Here is a 19677-nt window from a genome sequence, read left to right on the forward strand (position 1 = left end):
CAAGAATACATGACAACACTTAAGCTTAATCCAAACGTTTTGGTAGCCTCTTCTCATCAAGCAAGCCTTTCACCCTTTTCCTTACTTTGGCCTTAACGCCCGATACTTGGAAGGAACTTAAAACATAAGTCAAAAACTTAGAGAGGTTTTAATAAAATTCTTGTAGCGAAATACCTTTCGTAAACATCATTTTATCAATCATATCAATTCGCTTAGTTTCAACATTTCATATAAACATCATAAAACACATTAGTCTCACACAGTATTTTCGCCAAGAATATGAATCATTCCCAATATTAAGACTCGTAATCTAGTGTTTGACTACTGTGATGTCCTTTTCACTAACAACATCCGATGTTGAGTTAGGTGTAAAAAAGAATTTAAATGGCAAACAAGATCATTTACATTTGAAGCTTTTTTCTCCATTGTAAAAAAGAACTATGTAAAAATGATAAAATATTTTGATTAACTAATTTAATTCATTTTTTTTTTGTCAAAATATTTGTATGGTCATTAAAAAATGGTAAAAAAATGGATAGAATTAAGAGATGAAAATTGTGGTGCACAAAATTATTGGGGGTTGAGATGTTGAGTTAGGTGATATAAGTTTCATTGTTGTGTTGTATTTCAACTACCACATGTTTTCTAGAAGACCTTGTTTAATAAGATATTGATCTTATTTATCAACCACAATTCACGTGCTATAGATAATATATCTTAATATTACAATATTCTCTCCATAAAGTAGAAAACAAAGAAAATAGTTTTAAAAAAAACTACACTATTATCCTTTAATTCCAATTTAATGCATTAATTATATTATTGTCAAAAAGTAAGTATAGATATATATATATGATTACTGAAATATTAGGTGAGGGTTAGCGGAATTATCTAAGACATTTAAGGTTAAATGATTGGGACAAAATTATATTGATCTTTTTATTTAGTATATATAATTATTTCCCCATCTTGTTTATTATTAATAATACTTTTAACATGCTCAAAGCTTTTGTTTTCCTTATTAACTTATACACACTTTTAACAATAAAATAAATATATAATCACAAAGCCAATAGAATGAGATTCTACTAACAATTTATATCTAATTATTAAATATCGATACGAGCTTTTTGTTTCTTAGTCAGAAAAGTAATAAGTGAGTATATGTCTTAAGTAATTTAATTATGCTAATATGTAAAGAAATCAAAATCTTTAACTTTGCCATATGTTGTATAACATACACAACATATGTTATATATCTTATTTAATAAAGCCCAATAATCATCAAAACCCTAGTTCAATAGGCCTGCTTCATAAAGGGAAAAACAAATAACATTACTTAGGCACCTAGTTTATATTTATTGTTTGAAAAAATGACCAAATGAAATCCAACTCATATGAAAGATAAATATATATATATATATATATGTTGCAAATGATGCTTTCACTGCTCATACACAACTTATTAACTTTGATACACTTCATAAACTAATGATAATTGTTGAATGTGAGATTTAGGATCCATTCCAAATTGTTCCATGTTTATCAAACTAATAATAAAAATATAAATAATTGAATATGAGATTAATTGACAAATGTATAGCGCGACATGTTTTCATCGTGACCGTTGGATCAAGTTACTTATTTTGGTCCAATTAAATATTATTTATTTTAACTAAAGATCAATTCAACCCAAAGTGTTAAATAAGGCTAAAATCCATATGGTTTAGTCCAGATAGAGGTGTTCAAATAACTCAACAACCCGAACAATCGAACCAAAATTGTAAGAGTTAGGTTGGGTTAATTTTTATTTTGGATTGGGTTGGATTGAATTTTGTTATGTATTTTTCAAGTTGGGTTGAGTTCGAGTTACATTTTTTGAAGGGTAAGTATAACGGATGACCATTTGAGAAATAATAATTAAGGATATAACAACATTTTAAAAAAATTGCAAATATAGCCAAACTATCGCTGATAGACTTGTATCACTGATAGACTCGTATGATTTATCAGTGATAGACCAATTTTTATAACATGATCTATCAGTGATAGACTCTATCATTGATAGAATTTGACAAATTTTGCTATATTTGCAATTTTTTAAAAATATTGTTATATACTTAATTATTTTAAATTTAATTGCTAAATTTGCAACTATCCATTTTTTGAAATCTTAGATTAACCCAACCCAACCCTAATTAAAATATATTTTACAACTTATAAATATTATAATTCGTACCTATTATGAAGTTCAATTTAAGTTTGTAATTAATAGGTAGAATTTTGATATTTAACATTTGAGTTTGATTTGAGATTTATAAATTTTGTAGAGGAAGAACATTTAAAAATTAGCAATAAAATAATGAAATTGGCGATATTTAACTTAATCTCTACCGGCAACCAAAATTTTGTCATTCCATCAAATTCTCCCATTTTCGTTTTATATCTTATTATCATGAATGCAAGTGATCCATAAAATAACGAAAAATTGCATAAAATGACAAAAACATTTAAAGAAAAACTCATGACACCTATTTTTTGCCTATTGCAAATATGGCAAAATTAATGATATCAGAGGACTATCAGACGATAATTATACTGTTATCGACTTTTAAATTTGCAATTTTTACAATTTTAAAAATTGTAATGACATATGTCCTATAATTATAATTTTGTTTTTTTGCTATTTTGCAAGGAGCCCTCAAATAATACACAAATAAAAATATTTTATACTCTTACTATATCCTCTATATACAATTTTTCTCACACACCATAATGTTCTTGAGTCGTGTGACTGAAATGCTTCATTAATAGGTTGATAGTTTATATTATTTTGGAGATGATTAGTTGAAGACATATCTAATTATCATAGAGAGAACAAAATTGTCTTTAAAAATACAACTTAGAATATTTAGGTGCACATTAAATGTAGTCTTATAATTTGTTCTTACAAAAATGATTGTTATTGTATTTTGTCATTTTTTATCTTATTTTTATTTGATTTGTAATTAATCATTAAATTTAAAATTGAGAAATTATCGTAAATGACAAAATTGCTGAAAATATTTAAAAAGCATTTCAAAATTTTATATTTCATCAATGATAGACATTAATAGACTCTATCAATGTGTGTCACTAATAGAATTCTATCAGTGTCTATATACCAAAAACTAAAAGTAAAAGGGTTTTTTTTAAATATATAACAAACCGACAAAATATTTACACCGTAAAGCCAACAGCCCCACCATGAAAAATACAAAAAAGTTTCCGAGTCAACACGCGATTAATTTATATTTGTAAAAGTCACTCGCTCGCGCTCGTAATATATTTGGCTACATGCACGATCGTTTAGATTTGGATTGTAAAAATATATATTTGGCTACACAATATATATATAGCACGATCGCTCGTAATATATTCTCTAATATCATGATAAACATTGAATTGAAAGGGGTGTATTTTCATAAATGGAGTTACTTTCTCATTAAAAGGTCTTAAATCTCCAATTACATTTACATACCAGAATAAAGCCATATATATAGGTTGAAGAAAAGTAAATTGATCTTAATAACAAACCTTAACAACTCGTTAAACAAAACAACCAATCCTACCAGATTAACAGCTTAATAACATCTCTCGAAGTATCAATTATTTACAAGACATCACTTTAATAACTTTCAGTCTCACCAAATATCAAAAAGTGTACATTATTATGCACATTTGATTTGAAGACCGAACATAATTTAGATCCTCGTAAATAGTTCAGCTTCGAGAACCTTACATTTCTCTCTTGGAGCAAACTTAATGTCACATCCAGCCCTAATATCTCTTTATGCGACCATGGTGGGACATGACCATCTAGACATTCAACGCAAGTCTCTCCTCAAGATAGCACACGGAATGCCTAGTAAGCGGAATAAACACAAACATCAACTTTAATGCGAGATGAGATCTCATTTTGAAATAACAAGACTTTATGGATACTTGATAAAATAGTACATTTAAAGCAAGTACAAGAGTTTCTACAAATTGAAAATATACAAGTCTCAAAAACAATAATCTTGATCATCTCGCCTAAGACACTTTAGGTTGTGCGAACTTACTAGGAATACTAACAACTTGATGTGACAAAATTATGGCACGACAAGCATTCAATTTGGCAAATCAAACATTGGATGCCCTTCGCTACATAGATAGGAGGAGTAAAACAAAACATTTGAAATATTAGACAAAAGATTCTAGTGAAGTGAGGTTTTTCACAAACACAACTAATTAATAAGTAAGTTTTCTCCATAACGAGTTGCAATTCATTTCGAAAAACCACGTGATAGAATAGTTATGTATTTCAATAGTAAAACTTGATTTCAAATCAAATCATCTTGATGCATTAGTCGACTTATACATTAATCCAAGTCTCATTAACAAATATTTATAATTCATATGGAAATCATTTACTTTTAAATCATTCATCATAAAACATGTCGCATAGGACAACAATTCGCATAATGCATTATATAAATCATAACAGAAAATCATTTGACATGTTTAATTACATCTTTGTACCCTCTTCAGCTCAAGCGTTTACCACACTCTTTTGATGAGTTGCGGTTGTGTGGAGTAATCTCAATGTAACAACAATTATCCATGAATTCTATCACGCATAACGAGTCTTCTAATGTCAAAACACACAACAAACAAATGACATCTCATACCAGATCACACATTCTTAACATCCTATCCCAGATTACACAGCAAGGATAAGGCATCCTACACCAGAACACAAACAAATGTAAGGTATCATATCACGTAGGGTACCAAAGATCCTTTTCATCACAACATTCTAGCTCATTTTCAAATTCAATTCATTTGTAAACCAATTCCATTTTTAGAATTTGAGAACATAAGAGAAATCATGGAATTCAAGATAATAGAGAGAGATATATAAGGATTCAAATAGAAACTCTTTTGTTTGAAAACATTTTAAAAAGAAACTGTTGATCACAATCAATTAGCTTCCTCGCCTTAAATCCTTAGTCAAAGCTCCCTTGCACTTGCAAATTCTTGTAGAATTTGAACTTGTAGTAGCTTACTGAAAATCTTGGAAATTCTTTCGATTCTTTCTTTAAGCACAAGGTAAAATAGATTTCAAAATAACTGGACTTCTCCTATTTATAAGCCTCTCTGATGAGACTTTCCATGCCAAAATGATTGCTTATGTTCAATAGTGAGAATCACCCAATGCCAGCTCGTCACGTAGTAACTTCTGCCACCTCTCCTAAATTCAATTGGGCAGCAAAAAGTCAAATAAACTCTTCTTACACAAGGATGACATCAACAACTTCGTGGTGAAGGAAACACAGATTATTTTCCATCTCGTCGCGTAATTATTCTTACCGTGTTACAAAAAACACCTCTTACACATTTGCTTCGCAACACTTTCAGTTTCTAGCTCCGATCACATGCAATCTCAAAGCATAACTCATTCTCATTGTGGGTAGTTTTATCACATAGTGCAGACCTCACACCAAAAACCAGCAAAATTAACCCAGCATGTCCCAAGATGGTTTCAAAGCACCCATTGAATGCCTCTAACTAAATAAAAGGACTCCATGTTGCATGAGTATTTAGCTTTCACCAACTAAATGGGAAGGGGTCCATTCAATATAATCGGAGTTAGGATGAAATCATTACTCTATAAAATCTTTTCCATAAGGACTTGAGCGAAGAGACACGACTTCATTTGTGTACTTGTAAATTTGGCGGACTAATAAATGTCAGCCACGGTTGAAACTCTTTACAACAACTTGTTTTTAGCCTCACAAATTTGCAAAGCAATAATGTCATGATCATATCAAGTTCTTGGAAAGATGTTTGGTAGGTAAAAAAATATGGCCAAATTTTCTTTTAAACCTCACATTCCCACAGTAGATGGTTTGAAGCAGACACCAACTCCAAATATAAATTAGTTACCTTGATTTTTTTAGGCTACATTTTTTTTAGATTGAAAGTCGAATCTTCTAATGATCGACTCAGCTAAAACACATAGGATAATAAAAAGGAGAGAGCATTTAAAATAAAATTATATTATTTGAGTTATGAAGTGATTATTTTGTCTGCTTGAAAACATATAAGTAGCAATTAAGCATTGTTATGGGATCATAAAAGCTCAGGAGCAATGAAGGCAGTATAGTGATGATATTATCATGATGAGCACTTTTTCAATTTTGTCAAGATAATATCATTAATTTTTCTGACTATAATATATGTATATTAATGCACAAAATAATGAAACTTTTGAACTTTGTTACGGACATAACTACCTTATATAGTGAGTCATTAACCTACTTGAGTTGGAATGTGACAGCAGTTGAAATAATATTATAATTAATCATGAAGGTATCATCATCCAATGTAAACTTTAAAAGAATAATATTGGTATAAAGTTTACGTGCATATGTATGTAAATATATATGCTTGATTTAAGGCTTTCTTTTATTACCAATTTTTATTTTAAAACTTATTATAATGATGCAATGAGACGTTTTTTCAAAAAATAGAACAAAAGGTGAAAATATTTACACCATATAAAATAATTTTGAAAAAGGAAAAAGTCAATATCATGAAATAACAAAAATATTTTGCGATTAATCCGTCACACACACGTAAAAAGATGATTTCACACCGAGTCTAAATGATCTTGTACCCTTGTATCCTGTCTAAACGATCCTGTAATAGACAATTCATTGTTTAGATATTGGTACACGATTGTTTAGATACTGTAAACGATCAAATACAAATATCGTTTAGATTTTGTACCAAGAAGAAAAAAGGAAGATGGAAATGAAGAAGAAGGAAGAAATGAAGAAATCACAAGCAAGAATGAGTGAGAATATGAAGAATGAAAAATAATAATATAAAGAAATTAATAGTAGGATGAGAAGAAAAATAAATGGCAAAGAATAAGAAAAGAAGTGAAGTCAAGAATGATCTCACAATATTAAAAAAAACAACAAAAGAAAATTTTGAAATTTATGAAAAGCAATGTAATTCTATAGGTTTATTTAGCAATTATATTTAAAATAATTAAGTATATAATAACATTTTAAAAAAATTGCAAATATAGCACAATTTCGATGATAGACTTGTATCATTCATATACATAAACAAATTTTATGAAAATTATCTTAAGATTTATTATTAAAATATTATTTGGAATTTTTTCTCTTCTTTAGGATAATATATATACATATATATATATATATATAAATAAATAAAGAGAAACAAAATTTGAAGACAAGGAAGATGGGCTAAAAAAGGAGGACCATTTATACATAAAATATATATTTATGTTTGGAAGATGCATGTATTTTCAATTAAATACATTTGGTTTTTTCAATTGTTTGTCTTAATATTCAAATTTTAATTAAAAGTCAAATTAGAACAACTTAGAAATTAGAAAGGGTGAGATTTTAGGAAATAAAATATTAGTGATCATTTGTTTCAAACCAGTCTGAGAATATAAGTATATATATAAATAAAATATTAGTATACATAATATAAGTATATCACAATACTAATATATAAAACTGATACAAAGTAAAACCAAAATAGAACTAACGTAAAAAAAAATAAAACAAAATCATTTGAAATTATATTCAACTCCAAAATACATCATGGATAAAGTAGAGAACAATTACAAACGAAGTTAAATTACTCCGATCAACGAAACCATTGTATTTCTATTTTTTATATAAGAGAGAATAAATAAGTGATTGAATAGTAGGTTAGAATAATAACAAATTCAAATTAAAAAATGTTTTAAAATGTTTTGTTGCATGAAAGGAAAAAAATCAAAATTATAGGTTGGCAGGGCTTTGAGAATGTCACCCTTATGTCCCTATTACATCACACCTACTCCATTTCCTTTTATAAATCCACAATCATCCATCTCTCTCTCTTGCAAAACAAAACAACTTCAACCCAAAAGAAATTAGAAATGGAAGCCAAAGAAGCTAAAGAAGCAGAGGCACTGCTACAAGGGCAGGCAGAGATATGGAAGTACATGCTCTGTTTTGCCGATTCCATGGCTTTAAAATGTGCCGTCGAACTTCACTTAGCCGATATCATCAACTCCCATGGCTCTCCCATCTCTCTCTCTCAGATTGCTTCCTCCATTGCCGCCTCCAACCCCTCTTCCGCCCCACAAATCTCCTACCTCAATCGCATCATGAGACTCTTAGTCCGTCGAAACATCTTTGCCGCTCATCACCCTTCCGACGGTGGAGACGCCCTCTACGGTCTTACCCACTCCTCCAAATGGCTCCTTCGAGACTCCCCTCTCACCCTGGCTCCCATGGCTTTCTCGGAGCTTCACCAATGGATGGTCAATCCATGGCTCTGTTTCACCGGAGCCGTTAAAGAAGGCGGAAGCCCTTTCAAAATAGCCAACGGTCTTGACATTTGGGACTTCGCTTTCAAAAACCCCCAATTCAACCATTTTTTCAACAACGCCATGGCTTCCACTTCCAAGGTCGTCATGAACGCCGTCCTCTCTGTTTACCTAGATGGGTTCAACTCTGTTCACTCCCTAGCGGACGTCGGCGGCGGAATCGGGGGCTCCATCTCCGAGATCGTGAAAGCACTCCCCCACATCAAAGGAATCAATTACGATCTCCCTCACGTGGTCAGCACTGCGCCAGTGTATGAAGGAGTGATCCACATCGGAGGAGACATGTTCGAGGACATTCCAAAAGCGGACGCCATTTTTATGAAGGTAAGCGATTGATTAATTGTTGCATTAAAGGGTTTGATAATGATGGTCTAAATAATTAGTAAGTGAATGAATTGCAGTGGATATTACACGATTGGAACGACAAAGAGTGTGTGAAAATTCTGGAGAATTGCAAGAAAGCGATTCCGGAGAAAAGAGGGAAAGTGATTATCGTGGATGTGGTGTTGAATGAAGAAGGGAAAGGGGCATTTGATGACACGAGATTCTATTTTGATCTGTTAATGTTGGCGCATACAAATGGAAAAGAGAGGACAGAGAAGGAGTGGAAGACAATACTTGAAGAAGCTGGATTTTCTCGATACAAACTAATTCCCCTTCCTGCCTTAGTTTCCATTATTGAAGCTTATCCTTCATGAATCTGAACATCTCCCATTTATCCCATTCGCAAACCTTCATTCTTGGTGTTCTACAATTTGGATCCTCCTTTTAAATTTTTATATGTGCTTTTATCTCAGTATGTCATATTTCTCCCATCCTCACAAACTTTGGACTGGTAAAATGTTTAAAGGAATGTTATGATATGAGAAGAATAAAAAAATTAGTTGTCATATCTGTACTTTGTGACATTGAAAATAGTCTGCAAACTTTACTCTCCTAATTAAATATTTTTATGCCATTTTCTTCTACCCGATCTACTACTCTACTCATATGGAATCAAAGTCATAATGGTCACTAACAAATTTATGTATCAATTAAATTAAGTTGACGGTGGTAATATGTCATTTTACGTTTGCTAATGAAACACCTATTTCATAAATAAAGAAGTGGGTTAAATGTCTTTTTTTTTTTTTTTGTCAAGATATCATCACTTTATTGTGAGTTAAATGCACAAAATAATTAGGCTTTTGGACTTTGGTATAACTACCTCATTTAGTGAGTCATGTCGCCCTACTCCAGTTGGAATGTGGTTGCAGTTGAAATAATATTGTTAACCAACAAAATAATTAATCATGAAGGTCTCAAGTATATTATTCTCAATTTAAACTTCAAAAAAATTGTATAAAATTGCTTGTGCTTTATTTTTTTTAGTAGCCAATACATATGAGAGTGCATCCACCCCCAACATAAGGGCCGAATTTTACACTTTTAATATAACGTATAAATTCAACTCATTTAACAAATTATGGTGGTGCAGAGTAGGGAGGGACAGTGTGAATTATGTGCAGTCCACTATATACGCTAATAGTTTGAATCTAATTACCATATTTATAACTATCTTTTGGAGGAACCGAGACTAAACATTTTCATTCAGACCTCGTTGCTATCCATATAGTTCTTTATAAATTTAGTTGTAGAGAACGTCATAACAAAGCATTTAAAATAAACAAAATCTATCCAAATAAAATATAAGTTAAATTGGGATTTTTTTCTTGCTTGGTAAACATTTTTTAAAAATGGACTAAAGTTGAGTAAAAGTACAAACACACCAGGCTTTAGGGTTGGGTTCAGACTTTGATACATTAATATTAAAAAATTATGAATATAATTTTAGAATCTTATTTGAAAAGTTGAAACAAATCTTAACAAATTAAAATGATTTGGAATAGTATTTGGAGACCATTTAAAAAATAATAAAATATTAAAACTATTTATAAAAGTATAGAAAAATTCATCTATTTCTATTGTTTGATTTTTTTTTTGCTATATTTTGTAAATAGTTTTTTAGTAAATTTTCATAAACATAACAAAACACCCAAATATTTACAACAAAATTAAAAAATCATGAAGCCGGTAGTAACTTTTCATAAATTCCAGATTTGCTTTTCATATTATGGTCGATTCCGTTGTTCTCTTTCTTTTTATTCTTTGTGATTTATTCGTCTTTCTCTTCCAGATTTTTTTGACTTCTCTTCCAGATTTTCTTTTTTCTATTTTTATTCATACATATATTTGTAAGAAAAAAAAACATATATTAAAAGAACAACAATACATATATTTGTACAAAACTCGATCAGCTTAAAACACATTAATAAAAAAAAGAGAAAAAAATGTAAGAGATCATATAACAATGACAAAAGAAAATTTATATGGAAAAGAAAAAATAAACCAACTATTTACAATTAAAAAAATATATATATGTAATACCTAGTTGAATCTCATACAATTATTTATATATATATATATATATATATATATATATATATAATCTCACAATAAATACTTCAAATTAAAATAAATAATAAATACTCAACGTAAAATTTAAAATTAATTTAATAAATAAATTATTTTAAAAAAATTTCGAATTTATTTTATTTTTCTTGCACCTTAGTTTTGTGTAAAGTTGAAGCTCAACCTCCATTTTATAAAAGAAAATTGGTAATTTTAAGTTTATTATGTAACTGCGTCTATAATTTAGACGTGAAAGCTAAAAAAAATCGATTTTTAGAAAGGGTTAGTTGCAAATTTAACAATTAGATTCAAAATAATTAAGTATATAGCAACATTTTAAAAAATTTACAAATATAACAAAATTTGTCAAATTTTATCAATGATATAAGTGTACTATCGATAGACCATATTGCTATCATAGTTTTGCTATATCTACCATTCTTTTAAAATTTGGCTATATCCTTCAAAATGGTTATCAATTTTCAATTTCCCTTCCTAAAATTTAGCTATAGCTACTCCAATTTCTACTGGGCTGGAGCCCAAATCAAAGTAGGATGAGCTACGGCCCAATGGTTGCAGTCACAGTTGTAATAAAAAAAATCAAAGAAATAATAATAATAATAAATATAACAAACATACCTAATATTAAGATATTTGCAACAATAACAAAATTGGGTTAACATGTTTGGAAATATATCAAAATCCGTGAGCAATAATATTTTTAGTAAAATATAGTTGTCCACATTTATTGCGGTCTATTAATCTCGATTTTGCCTCTGATTCTAAGATATTTTAGGGAGCGTTTGGCGCACAATTTCAAAATTAAATGTTTGTGGACTTATTTGATGAGATTATGATGTTTGAAAATGAAAATTACAGATACCTATGTTTGAGGTATAGGAATTGAATGTGGAATTGATAATCTGGATTTCTAATGCTTCTGTTTGGGATGCTGATTTTGAATTCTAGGCTTAGCTAATCTGTTTTTTTTTTTTTTTTTTTTTGTTAATTGTACATTCTAAATTTATCATGTATAAAAAATTTTAATTGATTTTTTTTAATATTTTGTACATATAATTAAATTTCTTGATTTATTGATTTTCTTGGCAATAATGTAAATACAAAAAGTTTAACATTCAATAACAATATAAATATTACAAACTATTTACAAAATATAATAAGTTATGTAATTGAATGGAGTTTACAAAAGTTTCAGTTAAGCAAAACATTAAAATATGTCTAATAGCTAGGTTTCAAAATAAGTATAGTAAAATAGTCATAACTACGGTTATATTTAGTTAACTGAAAGTCAAGTAGAGTTATATTTAGTTATAGTTACGGTTACATTTCTACGATGCACATGCAATATATATTTAAACCACTTTTATCAAAAAAGTTTAAATAAAAATGTAAATAAGTCCTAAGTCTTCTAGTTAAAGTGACCAATGAAAAAAAATGAAAAATGTATATTTAAATCCTAAATTTTATACATTAGCTAATAACATACTCTTAAAATTAAAAATTATGTATAATCGTGCGTTTTAAAATTTAATTATGTGTCAAATATATTCAAATTTGGAAGCTTTTGCTATTTATTTTCTTCAAGTTTTATTGGTGAAGGAGATTCATATTTTTCTCGTACAAAAAATGATAAAACAATGATGAAAAGGAAAGTTGTAATGTGTCCATTTATTTTTATTTTTTGAACGAAAATGTACGGTTTTTCATATTTTTTAATTGAGTAATAAAAAAAAATATTTTTCTTTTACATGTATAAAAAAAGAAAGAAATTTTATATTTATAAAAGTTTAAGGATTAGGGTAAGATTGATATAAGAATAATTTGTAGGAGGAAAAGTATTGGTTGCGATCAGTGTGGCGAGAAGGTGCATTATTAGAAACGAATGCCAAAATAAGATAAAGATAGGCGAAGACGGATCAAGAAAACCCAAGTGGCATCTCATTCAGTGTAAATATTTTGATCCAATGTCATCTTGATCTGCAATTGACAAAGGAAAGCAAGTAGTGGATGTGAAATTTAAAGGGAAGTAGAAAAAGGAAAAAAAATCAATGTAAAGATAAAGTTATAGCTTTGTAATTATACATTTTTGTAAAGTTATAACTACAAAAGTTTTAACTAATGGAAGTAGTATTTTTGGAAAATTTTGGAGCTAGTATTGCTTGTCTAAACTTTTAAGATGAAATTTCTTTAAGAGAGGAAGAGTTATAAGACCTGTAGTTATGATTTGTAGTTATGATCCATAGTTAAGAGAAGAAGTAAAAATTTGACTAAGTGTCTTAAAATAGGCGTTTTGGGTGGACTACGTGAGAAGAGGTGAGTTACTCAGTAAGAAAGGTTACACGAGAAGACATTTTGAAAGGTTGGGCAATTAATATTCTTTGCAAGATGAAAGATTAGGCGAGAAGAAGTAAGGAAACTTTCCGAAAATTTCCTAAATTTACTTAATGGGCCACGTGTAAGGTTTAGTTAAGCATGGTTAAGATAAATCTTAAGATCACATGTGTATCACTAAGAAACAGGAGGTGACATTTTATCAAGAGCTTAAGGGTGACTAAGCATTTTAGGAAGTAGTATAAATAGGGAGAACAACCCACTCATTTAGTTGTGGTTATTATGAGAATTTGAAGAGAAAAGTTGAAGTGTTGAAGTGTTGTCAAATTGTCTATGTGAGAAGACTACACGAGAAGAAGAAGAAGAAAAACCATGGAAGTTTAAGTAGCTAAGTAGAGTCAGTGTTTTCTGCAAAATGTTTATGTTAAAAATTTTCTTTTAAGTTCTTGATTGATTTGAGTTAGTGATTTCTATTCAAATGATTCCTAAAAAGATATTTACACAAAAAGCTTATATGTTTTAAAGTAAATATTATGTATTTCAAAGCATGACTTGTTACTAAGTTGTGTTCAAACCATTAGTTGTCATTTTTATAATGAGCTAACTTTTATGTGCACATAAAGAGTAAAGGCTACCATGGGGTTGTATAGCTACATGGTGATAAAATGCTAGTTAATACGTTGACGGGAGCGTATTGTACTTAGCGGTCTGGGCAAAAAAGACGAATTTGTATATCCTCAGATACTATTGTTACAGTTGTCTTAAAGCAAAGTTACGTGACTTAGCATAGAGGATGATTCGAGATTATTGGTGAAAGAAAATGTTAGGTAACTAATATGTGTTATGTGAAATGAAATGTTTATTTGAAGAGAAGAATTTATGTGGTTTAATATGTTCGACGAAATCATGTTTACAAAAAGGTATTTCGCAAAAAGATTTTCTTAAAACCCCACTGAGTCGTGTAGACTTATGTTTTTAAATTTCACCTTCCAGGAATCAGACGTTAAGGCCAAGTAGAGAAGAAGTGAAGAGATTGCTAGGCGAGAAGAACTCCTAGGCGTTTTGGTCAAATGTTCAAGTGTAGTATTTTTGTATTTTGGTTAAGTGTTGTAATTGGTTGTAGAACTCATATTTTACTCCGTAAAAGTTCAAGTTTAAATTATTTTTCTTGTGTTGAGTTGTTTTATCATCCAAAGTATGATTGTAGTTTAAGTTACGTAAAGAAGCCAGGCCATTAAGCAAAGCTTAAGGACGTAAAGACTGAGTGTTTTGGTTTTTAACACGTCAAGATACTCAAGTCACACCATGTCTTGCTAGATAAGCTAGTAGGTCTACGGAGCGGGGTGTAACATTAGGTGTATCAAACATATCACATGTATCAAGCGTATCAAATTTGTTGAGTCTACCAATGAGGCATAACAAACAAGTTTATTAGCAAGACATCAATTGTCTTAAACTTATTAGTGAAGCATTTAAGTGTATCAAGAATAATCAAGTGTAAAAAGGAGTATTAGATGTATAAAGGTGTTTCAGGTGTATCAAAGGGCATCAGGTGCATAAAAAAGTATCATGGTTCAGTGTATCAAACCAAAGGTTATCAACAAGTATCAAATGAATATCAAGTGTATCAAGGAGTATCAGGTATATCAGCTGTATCAAATGTGAATTAATAAAGAGGGCATTTGTGACATTTTACATATTGTATATGTGGACTAAGCTTTTTCTTGCCATTTTTGCAAACAAAAAACATGTGTGCTATAGATTTAATTATTATAACTTATTTTGCCTTTTTCCAACGCCCTTAAAAGTTTCTCACATGCAAATACATAAATAAAATTATATCTTTAATAAATTATTTTAAATATATTTATTTATATATTTAGATTTTTATAACTTTGTAACTAATATTATTTAATTTAAATATTACAACAATGTATTTTACTTTTATATAAATGTTAAAATACAAGTTTAGTCTTTGAAATTTTAAAATTTTGTTTCTTGAGACATAAATATTAAATTTAGTAAGTTATAAATAGTATAAGTTATTATAGGCATTTTATGTAGAATAGTGAAACATTAACACAATATAAAAAAAGGATAATGTGTAACAAAGTAGGTTAAAATAAAACAAATCTGATATGCAAGTGGAAAAAGGTAAAACGTCTGTTTATCATGGTTTTTATTGTTTTGATGTAGGTTTATAGTAAAAATAAGTGGATTGGCGAAATGAGAACGAGTTGTATTTTTTATGCTAGATGTTGGTGAGTGTGAATCCTATATCTAGGCGAGGAATGAAATATGAGATGTTGGTGAAAGCGAATCCTAAGTCTAAATGATGAGATGTTGGTGAAAGTGAATCATAGGTTTGTGATTGAGCTTGTTACGAGACACTGGTAGAAATCCCATTTCTATTGCAGACGCTGATGAAAATTCCAAGTTTAACGCGTGACACTAGTGAAGTGAATCCCATGTCTAGGCGGGTAAATTCTAGTGAAGTGAATCCTAGATCTAGGTTATTGGATGGGAGAATTCTAGGTCCCAATGATGAATGGTAAATGTTTGTTAAACTAAAATGTGTGGCACTATTGCGCTCGTTGTGTTGTGAATTGTATTGAGAACTTGTGCTAGTGTAGTGAAATACTTGTGTTCTTGAGATTAAGTTTGTTATTATTAAGTTTTTCGACTTATTCTTTTAAATGTTTTCTCACTTTCTAAGTATAGGTTGTCTATTCCCTAGTGCTTAGCTTACTGTTGTCAGATCAATAAGTATGACAATGGTTGTTAAAGTAACTTGGGAGTTAATCTTGAAATCAGTAAGTGGGGTTCAGGAATATAAAAATATGTCTATGTTTATAGTTCAAGTTACAAATTGTGAGTCTACTTGAAAGACTATTATTATGTGTATGTTTATAGATTTGGATCAAACCTTTATTGAAAAATTTCTTGCCTCAAGTTTTTTCTAATGAAATCTCTAAATTTTCTCAATGATCATCTATGATTCATTTTTATTGTCAAAATTAACAATAATTTTTACTTCATTTTCCGTATTTGGTTTACAATTGAAGCAATGTCTTTTTTTTTTTAATGAAATTGTGTCCTAGTTTAAAACTATTGGTTTGGGTTCGATGCATCTTCGACCATCTTATTTGGCAAGAACATTTTATTGTGTTAATCATATGATAATTAGAAAGTAATAGGATGACAATCAGAAAATAGTCATAAAACACAATTAGATGATAAAATCATTTTATAGAAAAATGATAAATAATTAAGAATGTGTGAAAAGAAAATAAAAGGTAATTATTGTACAGTTATTGAATGGAAGATATAGAGATCTTAATTAGTATGGTTGGGATTAGTAATAATATAGTTAGTGATATATATTTAGTGGTTTATTGATGATTGAGTAGAGATATTTATGGTTGTACGTGAGTTAGGGTAGAATAGAATAAAATAATTAAAGTGATAATAATAAGTGATTAGTGAATTAAAACGTAATAGCACTACTCGTTCCCTCACTACTAAAATAGCCTTGGATATTAAATGATTGATGATGAATGATTTTGGGTCCAAATATATGATTATATATATATGCAAATGCCTTCAACTCAATCCACCATTCTTATTTCTTTATTTAAATATAATATTAAATACTTAATATGCAAATCTTCTTTCTTAATTTCATACTATATGTTTTGCTTACGGATTTAAAACCAGTAATTAAAGTAACTAAACTATTATTGCTTAATCTACATCCACATTGTTCATATGTTTCCTTACCTTATTTGTAATGACGTTGTTCATTAGTTTAGTTTCTTAGTTCTTTTAATCTTTGAATTCCAAAGATTTTGGGTGTGATTTCTCGTTTGTTGAGTTGAGTTTCTTTTTTTTCACATGTTCAAATTTAAAGGATTAAATCTAAATGAACAAACATAAATGATTGTGTACCAAACATAAACCATCGTCTACCAAAAAAATCTTTTAAAAAAATTGTTTAAATTTGGCTACAGAAATTTAAATGATTAAATCTAAACAATTGTGTTTAGGCAGTAGCCAAAACTAAAAGATCTTCGAAAGAATAGTCTAATCTAAACGATCGTTTACCAAATATATTACCACGTTGGATGTCAATTAAACATGAGACATTTTTTGTATTTCGAAATTGTTCTATGTGTAAATATTTTGTAATTTTATTATATTTTTTAAAAGACTCCTGTAATTTATAATATGTTATATTATAAATATTATATATTAATAAAAAGGTAAATTTTCAGAAATATAACAAAAGTGGTAATATGTATGGTCCGTATAGCAATTTAAGAAAAGTCCACTACACGTGGTTATTTTGTCAGAATTTCATATTTGTCCTTACTAGTTTGAACAATTTTTCATTTGTTTATGTTCTTCTCTTTCTGATTTTTTTACGAGTTATTTATGTCTCTCTTAGATATTTTTCATTTTGAACATTTTTTCACTTATTCATCATCTTTAGCAATATTCTTTCTCTTTAATATTCTTTTTTTTCTTCTTCTGCAATTTTTCTTTTATGTTTTTTTGAATTCATGATTTTGTTTCCAATCAATCATAACTCTTGTATTTTTTTTTTCAATGAGTTATTTGGTTCAAGATTATGTACCAAATATGATCTTAAACAAAAATTATTGGATGATAGTTTAGATTTTGGGTTGTACCAAATCTAATAAATATAAAAGATCTTGAAAAAGAATAGTTGGAAAGTTGGTCCACCATCATTTAGATTTGGGTTGTATCTAAACGATAGTGTATTCAAATCTAACCGATCATGTAGCTAAATTTAAAGGATCGTACTAAAGAATATCATGCACCAAGAATCTTAAAAAAAAATTGTTTAGATCTGAGTAACCAAATCTAAACGATCGTGTACAAAAAAACTCTTGAAAAAATCGTTGGGATATTGGTACACGTTAAATGATCGTGTACCAAATCTAAACTACTAAATATATTATGGTTGTGGCCAAATTAACTGCGTATTTACCGGTCATTATAGACATTTTTTATATTTTCCATTATAAGCTTGTGGGCTTTTTCCATTTTCAAAATTGTTATATATATATAAATATTTTGACAGTTTGTTATATATTTTAAAAGAACTCCAATTTTGAAAATGAAAAAAAGTAGAATGAAAAATACCAAAAATATCTCAATCAACACAAGATTAATCAGTCACTTGCAACATAATTCTTCTTCTAAACGATCATGTAGGAAATGATACACGGTCATTTACCAAATCTAAATGATCTTGGTTATTAAAATTTGGTACACGATCGTGGATCTTGGTTGTTTAGATTTGATATACGATCGTGTACCAATATTCCAACTATTTTTTCAAGATTATTTTATATTTGGTATACGATCTTATATCAATATCATTTAGATTTGGTATCCAATCGTGAATCTAAATCTAAACGATCGTGTACCAATATCCTAACGATTTTTGTTCAAGATCATGCATGTACCAAGATTTTTTATATTTGACCAATACTGAATAATCTGACCAAGGACTTCTATTTATATTATGTACTCTCAAATCAGCTTAGTCACCCTTAAGCTCTTGTCAACTCACTAACTCCTACTCTTAGTGGTGCACGTGTAATCTTGAGGTTTACTTAATCATGCTTACCTTAATCTTTACACGTGGCCCATTAAAATACTTAAGAATTTTTTGGGAAGTTTCCTTTCTTCTTCTTGCCAAGTCTTGCATCTCACGTAATACCTTAATCGCATAGTCTTGTTGTCCAACCCTTCTTGTGAACTACATAAACGTAACCTCTTATCGCCTAATCTTCAATCAAAATGCCTTCTCTTACACACTTAGTCAAAATTTGGCCTCTTAACTAAGTATAGGTCTTACATTTTAAATGTTTATTTTTATCCTACCCAAATAGGGATTGACATCCAACATCGAACTTGCTGCCTTAACTACCAGTCGTGTGCCCTTTTGAACGCCTCACTTGGTAGTGGCCATGGTCAAATCACATAAAATGTAGAGTGAAGAGCCGAAATTATTATTTTGTAAACTTTGTGTTTTAAACTTAAGAAGGCTTGTACTCATGCGTAATGCACTTCTAATCTGCTATCATTGAAATCTTTGTGTTTTGCAATCGAACTCCATCACACTAAATTTCAATTTCCATTTAATCCGCTCACTACACGTTCTACATGTTATCTTGCTGAGAGGTGCAAGTAGAATGTCTAGGCTGTCACGTTTTTATGCAGTCGCATAAAGTGGTTTCAGACAGAGCATGACAATAACATTTTACTATATAAATTTTTTTATTCATTATTTTATATTTGGAAACGTAAATAAAAATGTCTTGATGTATTTCAATTTTGTACTTCGATCTTTAAGTTGTATTTTTATGTATGAATTTTAACATTTGGTTTAA

General features: G+C 29.2%; 1 protein-coding gene across 1 annotated transcript; it reads left to right on the plus strand.

Moving 5' to 3' along the window:
• Positions 1 to 7948: 7948 nt before the first annotated feature.
• Positions 7949 to 9415, plus strand: LOC101222557 (xanthohumol 4-O-methyltransferase). Its single transcript, XM_004139887.3, has 2 exons — positions 7949 to 8773; positions 8851 to 9415. Exons 1-2 carry the CDS (start codon positions 7997 to 7999, stop codon positions 9145 to 9147), a joined length of 1074 nt encoding a protein of 357 aa, XP_004139935.1. The 5' UTR covers positions 7949 to 7996; the 3' UTR covers positions 9148 to 9415.
• The last annotated feature ends 10262 nt before the right edge of the window (positions 9416 to 19677 follow it).

The sequence above is a fragment of the Cucumis sativus genome, chromosome 6 (genome assembly GCF_000004075.3).
Source record: "Cucumis sativus cultivar 9930 chromosome 6, Cucumber_9930_V3, whole genome shotgun sequence".
Taxonomy (NCBI): domain Eukaryota; kingdom Viridiplantae; phylum Streptophyta; class Magnoliopsida; order Cucurbitales; family Cucurbitaceae; genus Cucumis; species Cucumis sativus.